Source organism: Rhincodon typus, chromosome 23, assembly GCF_021869965.1.
Source record: "Rhincodon typus isolate 14 chromosome 23, sRhiTyp1.1, whole genome shotgun sequence".
NCBI classification, from domain to species: domain Eukaryota; kingdom Metazoa; phylum Chordata; class Chondrichthyes; order Orectolobiformes; family Rhincodontidae; genus Rhincodon; species Rhincodon typus.
In genome coordinates this window covers 44,362,658-44,376,748 of record NC_063354.1, presented here as the reverse complement: position 1 = coordinate 44,376,748, position 14,091 = coordinate 44,362,658, and the positions used below count along the sequence as shown (strand labels likewise).

Below are 14,091 nucleotides of genomic sequence, written 5' to 3'. Positions count from 1 at the left end.
GGAGCAGGAAGGCTGACGTTTCGGGAAACGTCAGCCTTCCTGCTCCTCTGATGCTGCTTGGCCTGCTGTGTTCATCCAGCTCTTCACCAGATAATCTGTTGCTTTTACTAGTGACCAGGGATAACTTATCTGCTTTGGATCAAAACAGTGCTGTTGGATGCTTTCTGTTTAGCTGTGGGAGCTTGGGCCTCGGATTAATGTCTCATTATGGAGATAGCATCCCTGACAAAGCAGCAGTCCATCAGAGAGCTCTATCACTGCTTTGGATTGTCAGCCTGGACTTTTGTGCTCAATCTCTGAGTGAGACTCGATCATGCTGCTTCAGAAGTGAGAGTGCTACCAGCTGAGCCATGCCTGACATGGGAATTCTGAGTTCATGGCTTTTACAGTAAAGCTGAGAAGTGTCTGATGTGTTTTGTTTTTCCTGATTGAATCTGTTTTATTTGTAGCGATCTCGCAGTTAAGACACAAACTTGAGAAGCTGCAATCATCTGGTTTCCCAGAATGTTTCCGAGTTCCATATGACCCGGGCCTCCGTGCAGGTGCTCTTGTGGTAGGTTAAACTTTACATAAGTGCTTCTCCCTGGATATTTCACATGCTGAAGAGCCTCTGCAACGGCCAAAGTTTGGTCTGCAGCTGAAGTGTCAGTTTAACTTGTGTTTAATGCAAGATGCCATCTTGGTAAAGGAATTGAAACTTGCATTAAAGACTGTCAAACAGAGAATTGCCAAAGGGCTGCTTTCTGTTTAAATGATCTGCTAGTACTCAATAATAAGGTTCACAGCATTTTGGTCGCCAGTACTTATTCCAATACTCTCACCTAACAGTGACCACTGGTTGGGATTAAACTTTGTTGCAGAAGATTTTGGTGCAATGAAAATATATATTGGACTGCTGGAAAATGAGGTTGGAGAAGTAGTCATGGAGAAGAAAGAAATGGCGGTGGAACTAAATAGCTACTTTGCCTCAGTCTTCGTTGTGTCTATTTTTCTGGTGGTGTTTCTAAGGGGACATTCGGGAGACTCTGTCAAGAATTCACTGGAGCTAAATTCCAGGAGCTATCCTGCCAGGGTCTGGCTTCTCTAAATTCAATGCAAACCACACCTTCTGTGTTTGTATGAGTGTCTGTGAGAGAGAGAGAGAGAGAGTGCAGGCTTCAAATGCAGATCCAGAGAAATTGCATTTCATGAGCATTGGTTTCAGCACCAGCGGGGACGTGACAATCAGCAATTAGTCTAAAAATTGCCAGCTATATCCAGACTAAATCCAGGCATTTTTTTAACAGCACAACACCAATTTTGTGTCTGCTTTCAGCCTTTGGCCAAAACAGCCTTGGAATTGCTAACTTGCACACTAACTGTGGCACAGATTGCCTTTAGAGAATGGCAGAAGTGGTGCTTGATCATTCATGTGTATATTGCAGGATAGATGAGTGTTTAACTTGGTCATTTTTTCTTTCACTGTCAGAACATTCTTTAAGGGGAATTGCTGGTTTGTAGCAGAGGTGATCTCCCAAGGACAGGTCCTCTGCTAGTTTCCCCAAAGCCAACTTGTCTTGTGCCTTCCTCCTCAACTGCCTGTTGGAACCTGCCATTTGCAGTTCACAATGAGCAATGTGATTATAGGAAAGAGAAAATGAGGTGTTATCCCATTGTCTTCCTTGTGTTTTGTTAGGAAAACACAAACCATCTTCCCAAAAGATCTTCCACCTATCTTCTAACTCTTAGTCAGCCCCTGGGAATTGAGGTCTGTAAGCTGCTGTTGTCCCCTGAGGTTCTAGAACCCCGTAGTTTCCACCAAGCATTTGCTGGTTCAGATGGATGACCCTGGCTTGTAACCCTAAGCAAGGGACTTAATCTAAATCCAGGCAGGCAGTGTTTGTAATTTGTTATTTGTCTAATCAGTCAGACTGGTGATTTGGTGATGGGAAAAGGAAGATTCAGTTGTGTGTAAGAACACTTCTGTATATAAGGTAAAATAAGAGAAGAGCTGAGTCCTTTTAACTTGTGGTGTAATGATAACGTTGCTAACTCTGTGCCAGAAGGTCTGGGTTCAAGTCCCACCTCCCCCAGAGGGGTGTCATTACATCACTGCAGAGGTTGATTTAAAAAATACCTAAGAGCTGAGTTATGGTGTCAAGGAGGTCTACAGCACAGAAAAGGCCCTTCAACCCGTTGAGTCTAACTGAAAAAGCAATAAGTGGGAAGAAGGTGAAATCTGGGTAAAGCTAGCGAGTAATATAAAAGAAGATTGCAAGAGGTTTTTAGATATATAAAAGGTAAGAGAGAGGCAGGAGTGGATATTGGACCACTGGAAAATGAGGCTGGAGAAGAATAATGGGGAACAAAGAAATGGCGGAGGAACTGAACAGGTATTTTGCATCAGTTTTCACTGTAGAAGATACTAGCAGCATAGCAGAACTTCAAGAGAGTCAGGGGCAGAGGTGAGTGTAATGACCATCGCTAGGGAGAAGGTGCTGGGGAAGCTGAAAAGTCTGAAACTGGGTAAATCACCTGGACCTGATGGACTATACCCCAGAGTTTTGAAGGAGGTAGCTGCAGAGATTGTAGAGGCATTGGTGGTGATCTTTCAGGAATTATTGGAGTCAGGGAGGGTCCCAAAGGACTGGAAAGTGGCTAATGTTTAAGAAGGGATGGAGGCAGAAGACAGGATATTATAGACAGGTTAGCCTGACTTTAGTTGTTGGTAAGATTTTAAAGTCCATTATTAAGGATGAGATTGCGGAGCACTTGGAAGTGCATGGTAAAATAGGGCTGGGTCAGCACAACTTTGTGAAGGGGAGGTCATGGTTCAGGAGGTAACGAGCAAATTAAACAGAGGAGAGCCTGGGGACGTGATCTATTCAGATTTCCAGAAGGCCTTTGACAAGGTGTTGGATAGGAGGCTGCTAAATAAGATAAGAGCCCACGGTGTCAGGGGCAAGGTACTGGCATGGATAGAGGACTGGCTGACTGGCAGAAGGCAGAGACTGGGGATAAAAGGGTGTTTCTCAGGGCAGCAGCTGCTGACTTGTGGAGTTCCGCAGGGGTCTGTGTGGGGACCACAACTATTCACATTATACATTAACGATCTGGACAAAGGAACTGAGGGCATTGTTGTTAAGTTTGCAGATGACACAAAGATAGTTGGAGGGACAGGTAGTGTTGAGGAAGTGGGGAGGCTGCAGAAGGACTTGGAGAGGTTAGGATGGTGGGCAAAGAAGAAGCAGATGGAATATGGTGTGGGAAAGTGTGAAGTTGTGAACTTTGGTGGGAAGAATAGAGGGGTAGACAATTTTCTATATGAGGAAAGGCTTGGGCAATCTGATGCAAGAAGGAACTTAGGAGTAATAGTTCAGGGCTCTCAAGGTTAACATACAAGTTCACTCTGGCAGTTAGGAAAGCAGATGTAATATTAGCATTCATTTCAAGACGGCTAGAATGCAAAAGCTGAGATGTACTGCTAAGGCTGTATAAGGCTCTGGTCAGACTGGATTTAGAATATTGTGAGCGGTTTTGGGTCCCATATCTAATGAAGGATGTGCTGGCCTTGGAGCTCCGGAGGTTTTCAGGAATGATCCTGAGAATGAAGGCCTTGCTATATGAGGAGCAATTGAGGACTCTAGGTCTGTACTCAATGGAGTTTAGAAGGATGAGGCGGGATCCAATTGTAATGTATAGAATACTGAGAGGCCTGGATAGAATGGATGTGGAAAAGATGTCTCTACTAGGACCCAAGGGCACAGCCGCAGAGTGAAGGGATGACCCTTTAGAACTGAGATGAGGAGAAATTTCTTCAGCCAGAGGGTGGTGAATCTGTGGAACTCATTACTGCAGAAGGCTGTGGAGGCCAAGTCATTGACAGTATGTAAGACAGAGATAGATATGTTCTTGATTCGTAAGGAAATCAAGGGTTACATGGAGAAGGCAGGAGAATAGGGTTGAGAAACATATCAGCCATGATCAAACGGTATAGCAGACTCAATGGGCCGAAAGGCCTAAACCTGCTCCTACGTCTTATGGTTTGCACTGGTCAAAAACAAGTACCTATTCTAATACTGTTTTCAAGCACTTGTACATCTCTGCTCTTGTATACTAGCCTTCTTGAAATGAATGCCAATATTACATCTGGTAGCAGTGTTTGTAATTTGTTATTTGTTAATTGGGTAATTGGTCTAATTGTTGGTGGGTTTATTTAGAAAGGAAAGAGCTGGGCTTTTTCCCTAACTGGCTGCCTTTCTTCTGGTGGCTACTTTCACACCTGGGTGGGGAGAGAGCACATAGAGTTCATCTTGAGGCATTTAGAAAAGAGAGTTGGGCACCACAGTGGGTGGAGTGCCATATTTCCCCATAATTTTGATTTAACCGCTTCCTTGTTTTCCCACCTTTTTGCTTCGTCTTATTTTCACACTGCCATTTGGTGTACAGTGTTTGCAATTTGTTAATTTGGTGATTAGATAACTAGCTGGTAGGTTTATAAAATTATAAAAAGCTGTTTTTAAAAACTGTTATTCCCATCCCTGTTTCCTTTGTTAACATGTTTTGTTTTTGTTACATGTGCTTGTAATTTGATTAATTGGGTGATTTGATAAATTGGTGGTGGGTTTTGTAAATTGAAAAGAAATAAGGTGGGATTTTTCTTGATCTTTGGGTGCCCAATATGGAAGGATGCTGCAGATCAGAGTACTTCCCCATGGGCCTTGCCCCCATTCCTGTCTAAACTGGCCATGAATATATCCTGGCAGTGGGATGTGAGGAGGGTTGTATTCCTGACTGCCTGCCTCTTTTCCAATGGATATGTTTGTGACAGAGTGTCCTTAGAAAGGGAGCACAGAATGTCCACCAATTTTTTGGGATAGATGGGAGATAGGTGTACCATTTCCTCCTGCAATACTATTTTGATCTGGTCCCCTTAGATTCCCCCATTTTGATTTTTTTTTAAATTTCTGGTTGTTCTAGTGTCCTGATAGGCAGTTTTTATTTCTGTTTGTAATTTGGTTATTTAATTTATTTTTAAGAAAAGAACTGGGTTCTTTCCCAGCAGGGAGTTAGCTTCTGGAAAGGGAAAGGTGAAAACTGGTGTTTGTGCTAAACTGTAGATGTACAATAAAACCCTTGTAAATCTCTGAAAGTCTTTTGCTGTCTAATTCAACACATGGACACTGACCTGTTAAATATACTGGTTCACAGTTGTCAGCCGTTCTCCAGCACCTCATTAAAGTGCCATACACACACTCACAGGTACATTTTCCAAACAGGGATCACTGAATAAAGGGCTGGTTAATTTGATTGTGACTCTCTCTGGTCAGAAATACACTGTTTCACTATAACACTATAATGGGTCGATTATTATACACAAACTTAAATTATCTGTCATTCAGAAATTGCAACATTGAATAATATTTTTGAGGTCTAAATAATAAGCTTGAACTTAAAACTCATCTGTCACCTGTGACATGTTTTGACAAGTTTGTGAGAGATGTGGTTAAGTGCTGGCTAAGGTATCCAAATACCAGTCTCTTGTGATATACTGTGCACTACATCACACAGTTAGAACCAAATCATAAATGAATTGATTTGTGTAATCAGTGTATCTACTAAAATTGCCGCCAGAATGCAAAATGAAAGAAATCACCTGACTTGGCTTTTGCTTTCTGTTAACTGCTTTGCAGGTGGATAAATGTAAGGTTATGCCATCAAAGAAAAAACCCCTGTGGCTAGAGTTCAAGTGTGCGGACCTCACCTCTATATCCAAGGACACCATTGGGATCATCTTTAAACATGGAGATGACCTGAGGCAGGACATGCTGATCATCCAGGTGATGCTCAGAAATACTCTTTATGAATCTTTGATCCTGTCCAGTACTGTAACTCAGCATCCTTCACTGTAATGGCCTCATACACACTACTGTTCACTTAATTGGTCTGCATTTCAGTGGTCTTCAGTATAATGTTCACAGATCTACCTAACACTCCTCATTTGGGGAAGGTGGTGACTCAGTGGTAATGTCATTTGATTCGTCATGTACAAGTTTGAATAGTGTGCTGGGTACATGGAGTAAAATCACACCAGAAAAGCTGGTGGAATTTGAAGCAGATAATTGACTTTAAATTAATCACATTAATGTCTTTAGCATAATAAAATATCATAAAGCTCTTCACAGGATAGATAAGGGTTAGCAGATTTAAAACAGAGATGAGGAGAAATAACTTTTCTGACAGGGTCGTGAATCTGTGGAATTACAGAAAACTGCCCCAGAGTGCAATGGATGCTGGGACATTGAGTAAATTTAAGGAGGAGGTAGACAGATGACAGATTTTTAATAACCAAGATGATCAGCCATGATCATATTAAATGTCGGAGCGGGCTCGAGGGGCTCAATTGCCTACTCCTGTTCCTAGCTCTTATATAAGTAACCATCCCATTAATGTGAAATTGTTTTCCTTGGTTGGAGAGGCCAGGACCGGCCTCTCAGCATGTACCCTCTTATGGTCTCTAAGGATTTTACAAGTTTCAATGAGATCATCTCTCATTCATTGAAACTACTAAAGGGACAGAACCATAGAATTGTTACAGCACCGAAAGTAGCCATCTGGCCCACTCTGCCTGCATGGGTTCATCAAATAAACAGTTTACTTAGTGTCATTATCGCACCTCCTTTCAGCAACCTTGCACATTGTTCCCTTTTCAAATAACCACCCAATTCCCTTGTTTAATGCCTCAATTATCTGCCTCCAGCACATTCCCGGGCAGTGTATTCCAGACACCAGCCACTCCCGGTGTAAAACAGTCTCATGTCACTGCTTCTTACTTTTTCCAATTACTTTAAAATTGTGTTCTCTTGTTCTCAATTCTTTAACACATCTGTCCAGACCCCTTATGGTCTTGAACACCTTTATCAGATCTATTTACAAAATTCAATGTTCTCATTCCTGGAACCATTTTTGTGAATCTTTTCTGTCTCCTGTCCAATGTGTTCACAGCCTTCCTAAAGTATATTGCCTAGAACTGGATGCAATTCTCCAGCTGAGGCTAAACCAGTGTCTGATACAAGTTCAACATAACTACCCTATAGTTGTGCTCTTATACCCCATATTCCAACCCCATTTGCAATAAAAACCTAAAGTACCACATGCCTTATGAATTGTTTACCATACATACATGCCAACTGTCTGTGAGTCATGATCAAGGATACCCAAATTTCTGATGACCAACATTTACTAGTTTTCCAGCTCTGCTTCTCTATTCTACCAAACAAAGCGGTTTAGAGCATAAGCTGATCCAAAGGAGTTTACCGTATATATTATAGGACAGGGGAAGGGGTGCATAATATAAAGAATAATCCAATTCAGCAGGCATCTCTACAAAGCTTGGTAATGTGTGAGAAGTGAACAGTATTGGAATGTCAATTGTTTCATGATGCTGCATGGAGTTACTGCTTTCAATACTATTTTAATAAATGAAACAATAATTTTATCTATCCACAGATCCTTCTAATTATGGACTCAATCTGGGAGATAGAATCTTTGGATCTTTGTCTTTTGCCATATGGCTGTATTGCAACAGGAAACAAAATCGGTAAAAAAATTATCTTCACCTTAGCCTCTGGCCCCTAAACCTATTGTTTAATCTGAAGAACTGGATGGTTTATATACTGGCCTGTGGGACCAAGGTTCAAAGTCACCACAATGGAAATGAATTAGCAATGATTGACAATGGTTCATGTGGGAAATGGAGTTAGCGATGGTAGTGTCCTATTTAAGGTTCATAGTGCTAGCATCTCTTGCATTATGTGCAAAGATAGCTGTGTAGTGGACCTCAGTCCATTGGTTACCAGTCATTTACCTTGTGTCTAATATGAGCCCAGTCACTGATGTGAAGGTAATATTATCACCATACAATGGTGAACCCATCTGAGGCACAGGTGCCTGGCTTAGCAGTTTCATGTATTTCTGTCCAAGATCACAAATCCAAAGTGTTGTTGTACTTCTACAGGAATGATTCAGATTGTGAAAGATGCCACAACCATTGCTAAGATTCAGCAGAGCACAGTCGGCAACACCGGGGCATTTAAAGATGAAGTGTTGAATCACTGGCTGAAAGACAAGTGCCCGATTGAAGACAAGGTAAATGATGTAAACTTTTACAAGAGATTTACATATCTGTCCTTTTAATCTCCTGAATTAGCATTACCAATATTGCTCTAGTGGCTTAATTTCATTGGATTTGACAATTTGTGTCCACTGCTCTGCAAAGGAGAATAAAAGACAGTTCATAATTTTATCTAGGTTCATGCAAATCCATTTCTGATGAAGGGTCTAGGCCCGAAACGTCAGCCTTTCTGCTCCTATGATGCTGCTTAGCCTGCTGTGTTCATCCAGCTCTGCACATTGCTGTCATGCAAATCCCTGCTGTTTTTACCATGCATCTGCTCCAGATGACCAGGGCAAAGTACACATTCATTCTCAGTACCTGACTGCTCCCGTTCCCACAACAAAGCTTGCTGCTGCGAGTTTATATGTTTAAATTGACAGATATCACTATGTTCCCGACCTTGACAACTACTTGATCAATTAATTATTCTTCAATTACAGAATAATTAAGGTAATTATTCAATCATTTCTTTCTGGATGGTTAGTGATTCTACAGTAAATTTTGTTCATTACATGTTGAATGATTGTTAAGCGCAGAATACAAAATGGCTGCCCAAGGACTCTAATGGCATTGTGGTGTCTCCCTGCCTCTGGGCTAGAAGGTCTGGGTTCAAGTCTCACCAGAGCAGGATGTATCTCATAATATGTCCGAAAATGCCTTATGAGTCTGATCTTGGAAGTTAATCAAACTCAGGTCTGGCTAGTACATGGATGGAAGACCACCTAGGAATACCAGGTGCAGCAGTACAATACCCACCTCTGAGTCAGAAGGTGCAAGTGCAAGTCTCACCTGCCTCAGAGGTGTGTCAGAACAGGGTTATTAAAATAACTACAAAATGGCTTGTTTGGCAGTGTTATTTCTTTTTTAAATGGCAGCTTGACCTCATAGAATCCCTGCAGTATGGGAGCAGGTCATTTGGCCCATCAAGTCCACACCAACTCTCCAAAGATCATCCCACCCAGACACATGACACCCCTCCACACTATAACCTTGCATTTCCCATGGCTAACCCACCTAACCTACACATCCCAGGATACTGCGGGACAACTTAGCATGGCCAATCCACCTAACCTGCACATCTTTGGACTGTGGGAGGAAACCCATGCAGACACAGGGGGAATGTGTAAACTCCACACAGTCAGTTGCCCGCAGGTAGAATCAAACTCAGGTCCCTGGTGCTGTAAGGCAGCAGTGCTAACCACTGAGCCACTATGCCACCCCATTAGCTGGCCACAGTGAATATAATATGGAACTGTCCAAACAACGGTCAAGTTAAACTAAAATCTTCTGCCCAGGCCTAGTTACGTAGGTCTGTTGACCAGGTACTGGACCAGCTCACTGCTAATGGACTGGTTCATGGCTAGCAGACTAATGGCAGGAATTGAACCGTTTGCAGGTAGCAGGCAGGTTGCTGTAGCATTTCAAGAATGTCAGACCAGCAGAGAGTTACTGAATTTGCTCAAAAACACTAGAAACCAGTCGGACTCACTGCTTTCCCGAGAACCAAATGGGCATTTTTTTTTTCTGAAGAAGGGTCGCGACCCGAAATGTCAACTTTCCTGCTCCTCTGATGCTGCCTGGCCTGCTGTGTTCCTCCAGCTCCACACTGTGTTATCCCCGGAATTGTATCAATGCACTGGTGATGGTACTGAATACTGGACAGGCATCTGGTACCTTACCAAAACCATATGGGCTGCAATTTAATGTCAAAGTTGATATTTCATAGAGTTTGAATAAAATGACCATCAGACAGAATGAGCTGTCTATGTGTCTTCTAGGATCCATTCTGCCTTATTAATCACGTGTCTGCTGCCTTCTCTGCCATCACAAATCTAACTGTTGAAGCAAACATTACCAACATTTTCTCTGGCACTGTTTATTTTTGGATGATGTGTGTCGATTCTTTGACCCTTTTTGATGTAACTGTACTGGATGGCCTCTTTTGTTATGGTGTTTAGTATCAGAAATGCCTCCTCAACTATGCAAACTGAAACCATTCTTCATTGATGTTGCAGTACCAGTCAGCTGTTGAAAGGTTTGTTTACTCATGCGCTGGGTATTGTGTTGCCACCTACATCCTGGGAATAGGAGACAGGCACAATGACAACATCATGATCACAGAGTCAGGTGAGTTTGGAGTGTCTAATAGGATGATTTAAATGTTTTCCTCAGAAGGCTTCAGTGATACTAAGACACACACATCTCTACTCCATTGTCGATCTGCACTGATTTATCAAGGCAACTTTGGAAGAAAAGGGATTTGAAGAAACATTAGGCAATGAAGGAAATGTTTTGGCACATCATGTTTGTTCTTTGATAGAGCTATCGATTAAGTCAGACTGTCCAATTCTTATGTCACAGACTTATAAATCTTTTCCTCCTTCAAGTATTTATCGGCGTTCCTTTTGAAAATTACTATCGAATTCAGTACCTTATGAGGTAGGTAGCTCATTCCAGTTCAACATAGTTCACTGCAAAATTAAAAAAAGAAAGTTCTCCTCATCTCTCTTTTGGCTTTTTTGATAATTATGTTAAATCTCAGTCCTTTGGTTATAGATCATCAGTCCAATTCAAGCCATTCTTTAATTACTTTATAAAGATTCAACAGAATTTTGAACAGTTAAAGCTCCCTTGACCTCTGCTCCAAGGTGAACCATTCCAGCCACGTCAACTAGTTTCAGCCAATCCTGGGCTACTAAGAGAGAAATAGGGAAGTTAACCCTGTGAAAGTTTGTGTATGGGGATATCTGGAACATAGGATAAGGTTCACGCTAATGCACTCCACTGTAACCTGTCTGCCCTCTGTCCTTGGAACACAAATTTGCTGCAAATTGCCTATTTAACAAATAGAAATTTTCTTAAAAGCTGTAAATTTGCTTTTTCCAGAAACATGCTGCTGTTGAGAGTTGTGGTATAGCAGGGCTACTGCTGCCCACAAAACCATGACTAACCTTAAGAGTGGGTCACAGGCCTAAAGGAAGCAGAACTGTGGAAAGTGAGAAATGTCAGGCAGCACTGTTGCATGAGCTAATCAGTGAGTGTGAAAGATATGATAGACTTCAGTGCAAGCAAAGTGAGAAATGCATGCAAACAGTAGTGCAGGGTAGATATGTAAGTCGCAACATGATATTTGTGACTAAGCAGTAACATAGATAGCTTTTAGGAGCAGGAGAACAAACCTCTAAGCACATTGATGATGCTGTCAACTAATCACATTAAAACATGCAAAATCCCTAGAGGATAGAAACTGGGAAGGTGTTCTCCCCAGCTGGTAAATCTAGAGTTTGGGGGAGGTCATAGTCTCAGATTACAAGATTAACCAGTCAGTTAAGGAGAAACTTCTCCCATGAAAAGGATTGCCAATGTTTACAATTCTTTACTCCCAAGAACTGTATGTCTGACGATATATGGGATTGTGTGGGATGGTGGCATTTAGGTAGAAGATAACGCGTGATTTTAGTAAATAGCAAAGCAGCCTAAAAGGGCCAGTGTGTCACTCCTGCTCCTATTGTTTATACTCTGAAATAACAGGAAGGGTGGCCTTCAAATGAATGCATGCCATCTTTTCCTTCATTTTTGAATTAATTTTTTGATTATTTATTCACAGCATGTGGATGTCACTGGCAAAGCCAGCATTATTGCCCATCCTTACATGCCATGGCGGGGGTGGGGGAGCAGTTAAGAGTCAATCACAATGCTGTAGGTCTGGCATCAAACATAGGCCAGACCAGGTAAGGACACTGTTTCCTTCCCTAAAGGGCATTAGTGAATGAGATGGGCATTTGCTGGCAACAATTTCATAGTCATCATTAGACTCTGAAGTCAATAAAAATCTAGAATTAAGAATCAACCATGGCAGGTTTTAAACCTATGTCTGCAGACCATCACCTTGGTCTCTAGATTAATAAACTAGAACAGTACTACTAAGCCATCACCTTCCCAATCCATCCCATCTTGACCAAAAGATTCAAACCATTTGCTCACTGGCCTATCAGTGCACAAATAAGTGGTCCCTTCAGAATGCTGACAAGGTAGGAGAAGGGAATGTGTCTGGTGGTGGCATCCCAGTCGGAGGGGCAAGGGGGGTTGGAAGCAATGATGGCTAATAATCCTCTGGATGTGGATTCTGGTGGGGTGAAAAGTGAGGACGAGGGGATCCTATCAGTGTTGTGGGAGGGAAGAGAAGGGGTGAGGGCAGACGTGTGGGAAATGGGTTGGACACAACTAAGAGTTCTGTCAACCACAAGTAGTGGGAATTCCTTGGTTAAGAAAAAAGGTGGACATTACTGAGGCCCTGCTATGGAAGGTGGCATCATCAGAACAGATGTAACAAAGATGGAGAAACTGGGAGAATAGGCTGGATTTTTTATAGAAAACAGGATGTGAGGATGTATAGTTGAGATAACTGTGAGAGTCGGCGTGTTTGTAGCGTATATTGGTGGTGAGCCTGTCTCCAGAAATGGAAACCATGATGTCAAGTAAGGGAGGGGAGGAGTCAGAGATGAACCAGATGAAGGTGAGAGCAGGGTGGAAATTAGAAGCGATTTTGATCATTTTTTCCATTCTGGACGAGAGATTGAAGCAGCACTGATGATATCATCATTGTACTGGAGGTGTGAGTAGAAAGAGACAGGCATAACCGAAGGAAGTCATTTGGCACAAGGTATTTGGCTAAGCAATTAGTCCTACTGTTTCCACTTGGCTCTGCAAATTTGATCTTTTAGGTATTTATCCAAATCCCTTCTGAAAATTATGATTGAATGTTTCTACCAGTCTGTCAATGCATTCAAGAATGTTCTTGCTGCTCAAAACAATTCTTATCTTTCTGTGGTTCTTTTGCTAATCGTCTTAAATCAGTGTTAGTTAGTTAGTGATCTTCCTGCCAGTTTGTTTGACAGCCTCATTAATAGTCATGAGAGTATTATGAACACTTGCACCAATAGGAAAAATGACAAGTTTCTGCTTTATTCCATTCAGGAAATCTTTTCCATATTGATTTTGGTCATATTCTTGGGAACTATAAAAGCTTCCTGGGAATCAATAAAGAGAGAGTGCCCTTTGTTCTGACTCCTGACTTTCTCTTTGTGATGGGTACATCCGGCAAGAAGACAAGCCAACATTTCCAGAAATTTCAGGTATGTGAATCTAGTGCTGTATCACATGACAGATTACAGTGACTCTCCTGGCCTACCGCCCACATCCAGCTCAAACCAACTCCTATTCTCCCAACACCCCTGTGCTTACCGCTCTAGACTAGCAGCCAGTCTAACAGTGTCTCAGTTTTAAAATTCCCTTCTCATGCCCTTTGTGGCCTCTCCCTCCCCCATCTCGGTGACCTTCTCCCGTCTTACTTCCCAACAGGAACTCTTGTTTCTTCAACTCTGATCTCTCAAGCATCCTTGGTTGATTCGCTCTGACATTGATGGTCATGACTTCAGCCATCAGGGCCTCAGCTCTGAAATTCTTCTCCCCTTGCTCCCTTGTTTAAGACATCATGTCACTTTACGGAGGTGCTGGTGCTGGACTGGGGTGGACAAAGTCAGAAGTCACAAGACACCAAGTTACAGTCCAACAGGTTTATTTGAAACCTCGAGCTTTCGGAGCATAGCTCCTTCGTGAGGTGAAGTGAAAGAGAAACACACAGGCACAGAATTAATAGGCAGGGTGAGACCAGGGCAGAGAGGTCTAAAGGCCATACAAACGGTGTGAGCAGAGTGCCGAATATTAAGTCCCTGCAGGTGATCCAAAGTGCTAGACGGTGTAAGGAGTCAACTGCTGAATAACAAGTGAAGGGATGATCTATAATCCAATTAAATGAGGCAGAGAGATAATTACAAAAAAGTTATTATTCGGCACTCCACTCACACCATTTGTATGAAAACTGAAAGAACCAAAACGCTGCCAGACCTGCTGAGCTTTTCCAGCAACTTTGTTTT

General features: G+C 42.2%; 1 protein-coding gene across 1 annotated transcript in view; it reads left to right on the top strand.

The window, feature by feature from the left end:
* Positions 1 to 13,332, top strand: part of pik3cg (phosphatidylinositol-4,5-bisphosphate 3-kinase, catalytic subunit gamma) — a 29,512-nt gene extending 16,180 nt beyond the window's left edge. The window contains exons 5-10 of the mRNA XM_048611139.1: positions 450 to 553; positions 5,673 to 5,819; positions 7,489 to 7,579; positions 7,997 to 8,127; positions 10,171 to 10,282; positions 13,133 to 13,332. Of these exons, the coding sequence (XP_048467096.1) occupies positions 450 to 553; positions 5,673 to 5,819; positions 7,489 to 7,579; positions 7,997 to 8,127; positions 10,171 to 10,282; positions 13,133 to 13,332 (785 nt within the window). The remainder of the gene's footprint in view (positions 1 to 449; positions 554 to 5,672; positions 5,820 to 7,488; positions 7,580 to 7,996; positions 8,128 to 10,170; positions 10,283 to 13,132) is intronic.
* The last annotated feature ends 759 nt before the right edge of the window (positions 13,333 to 14,091 follow it).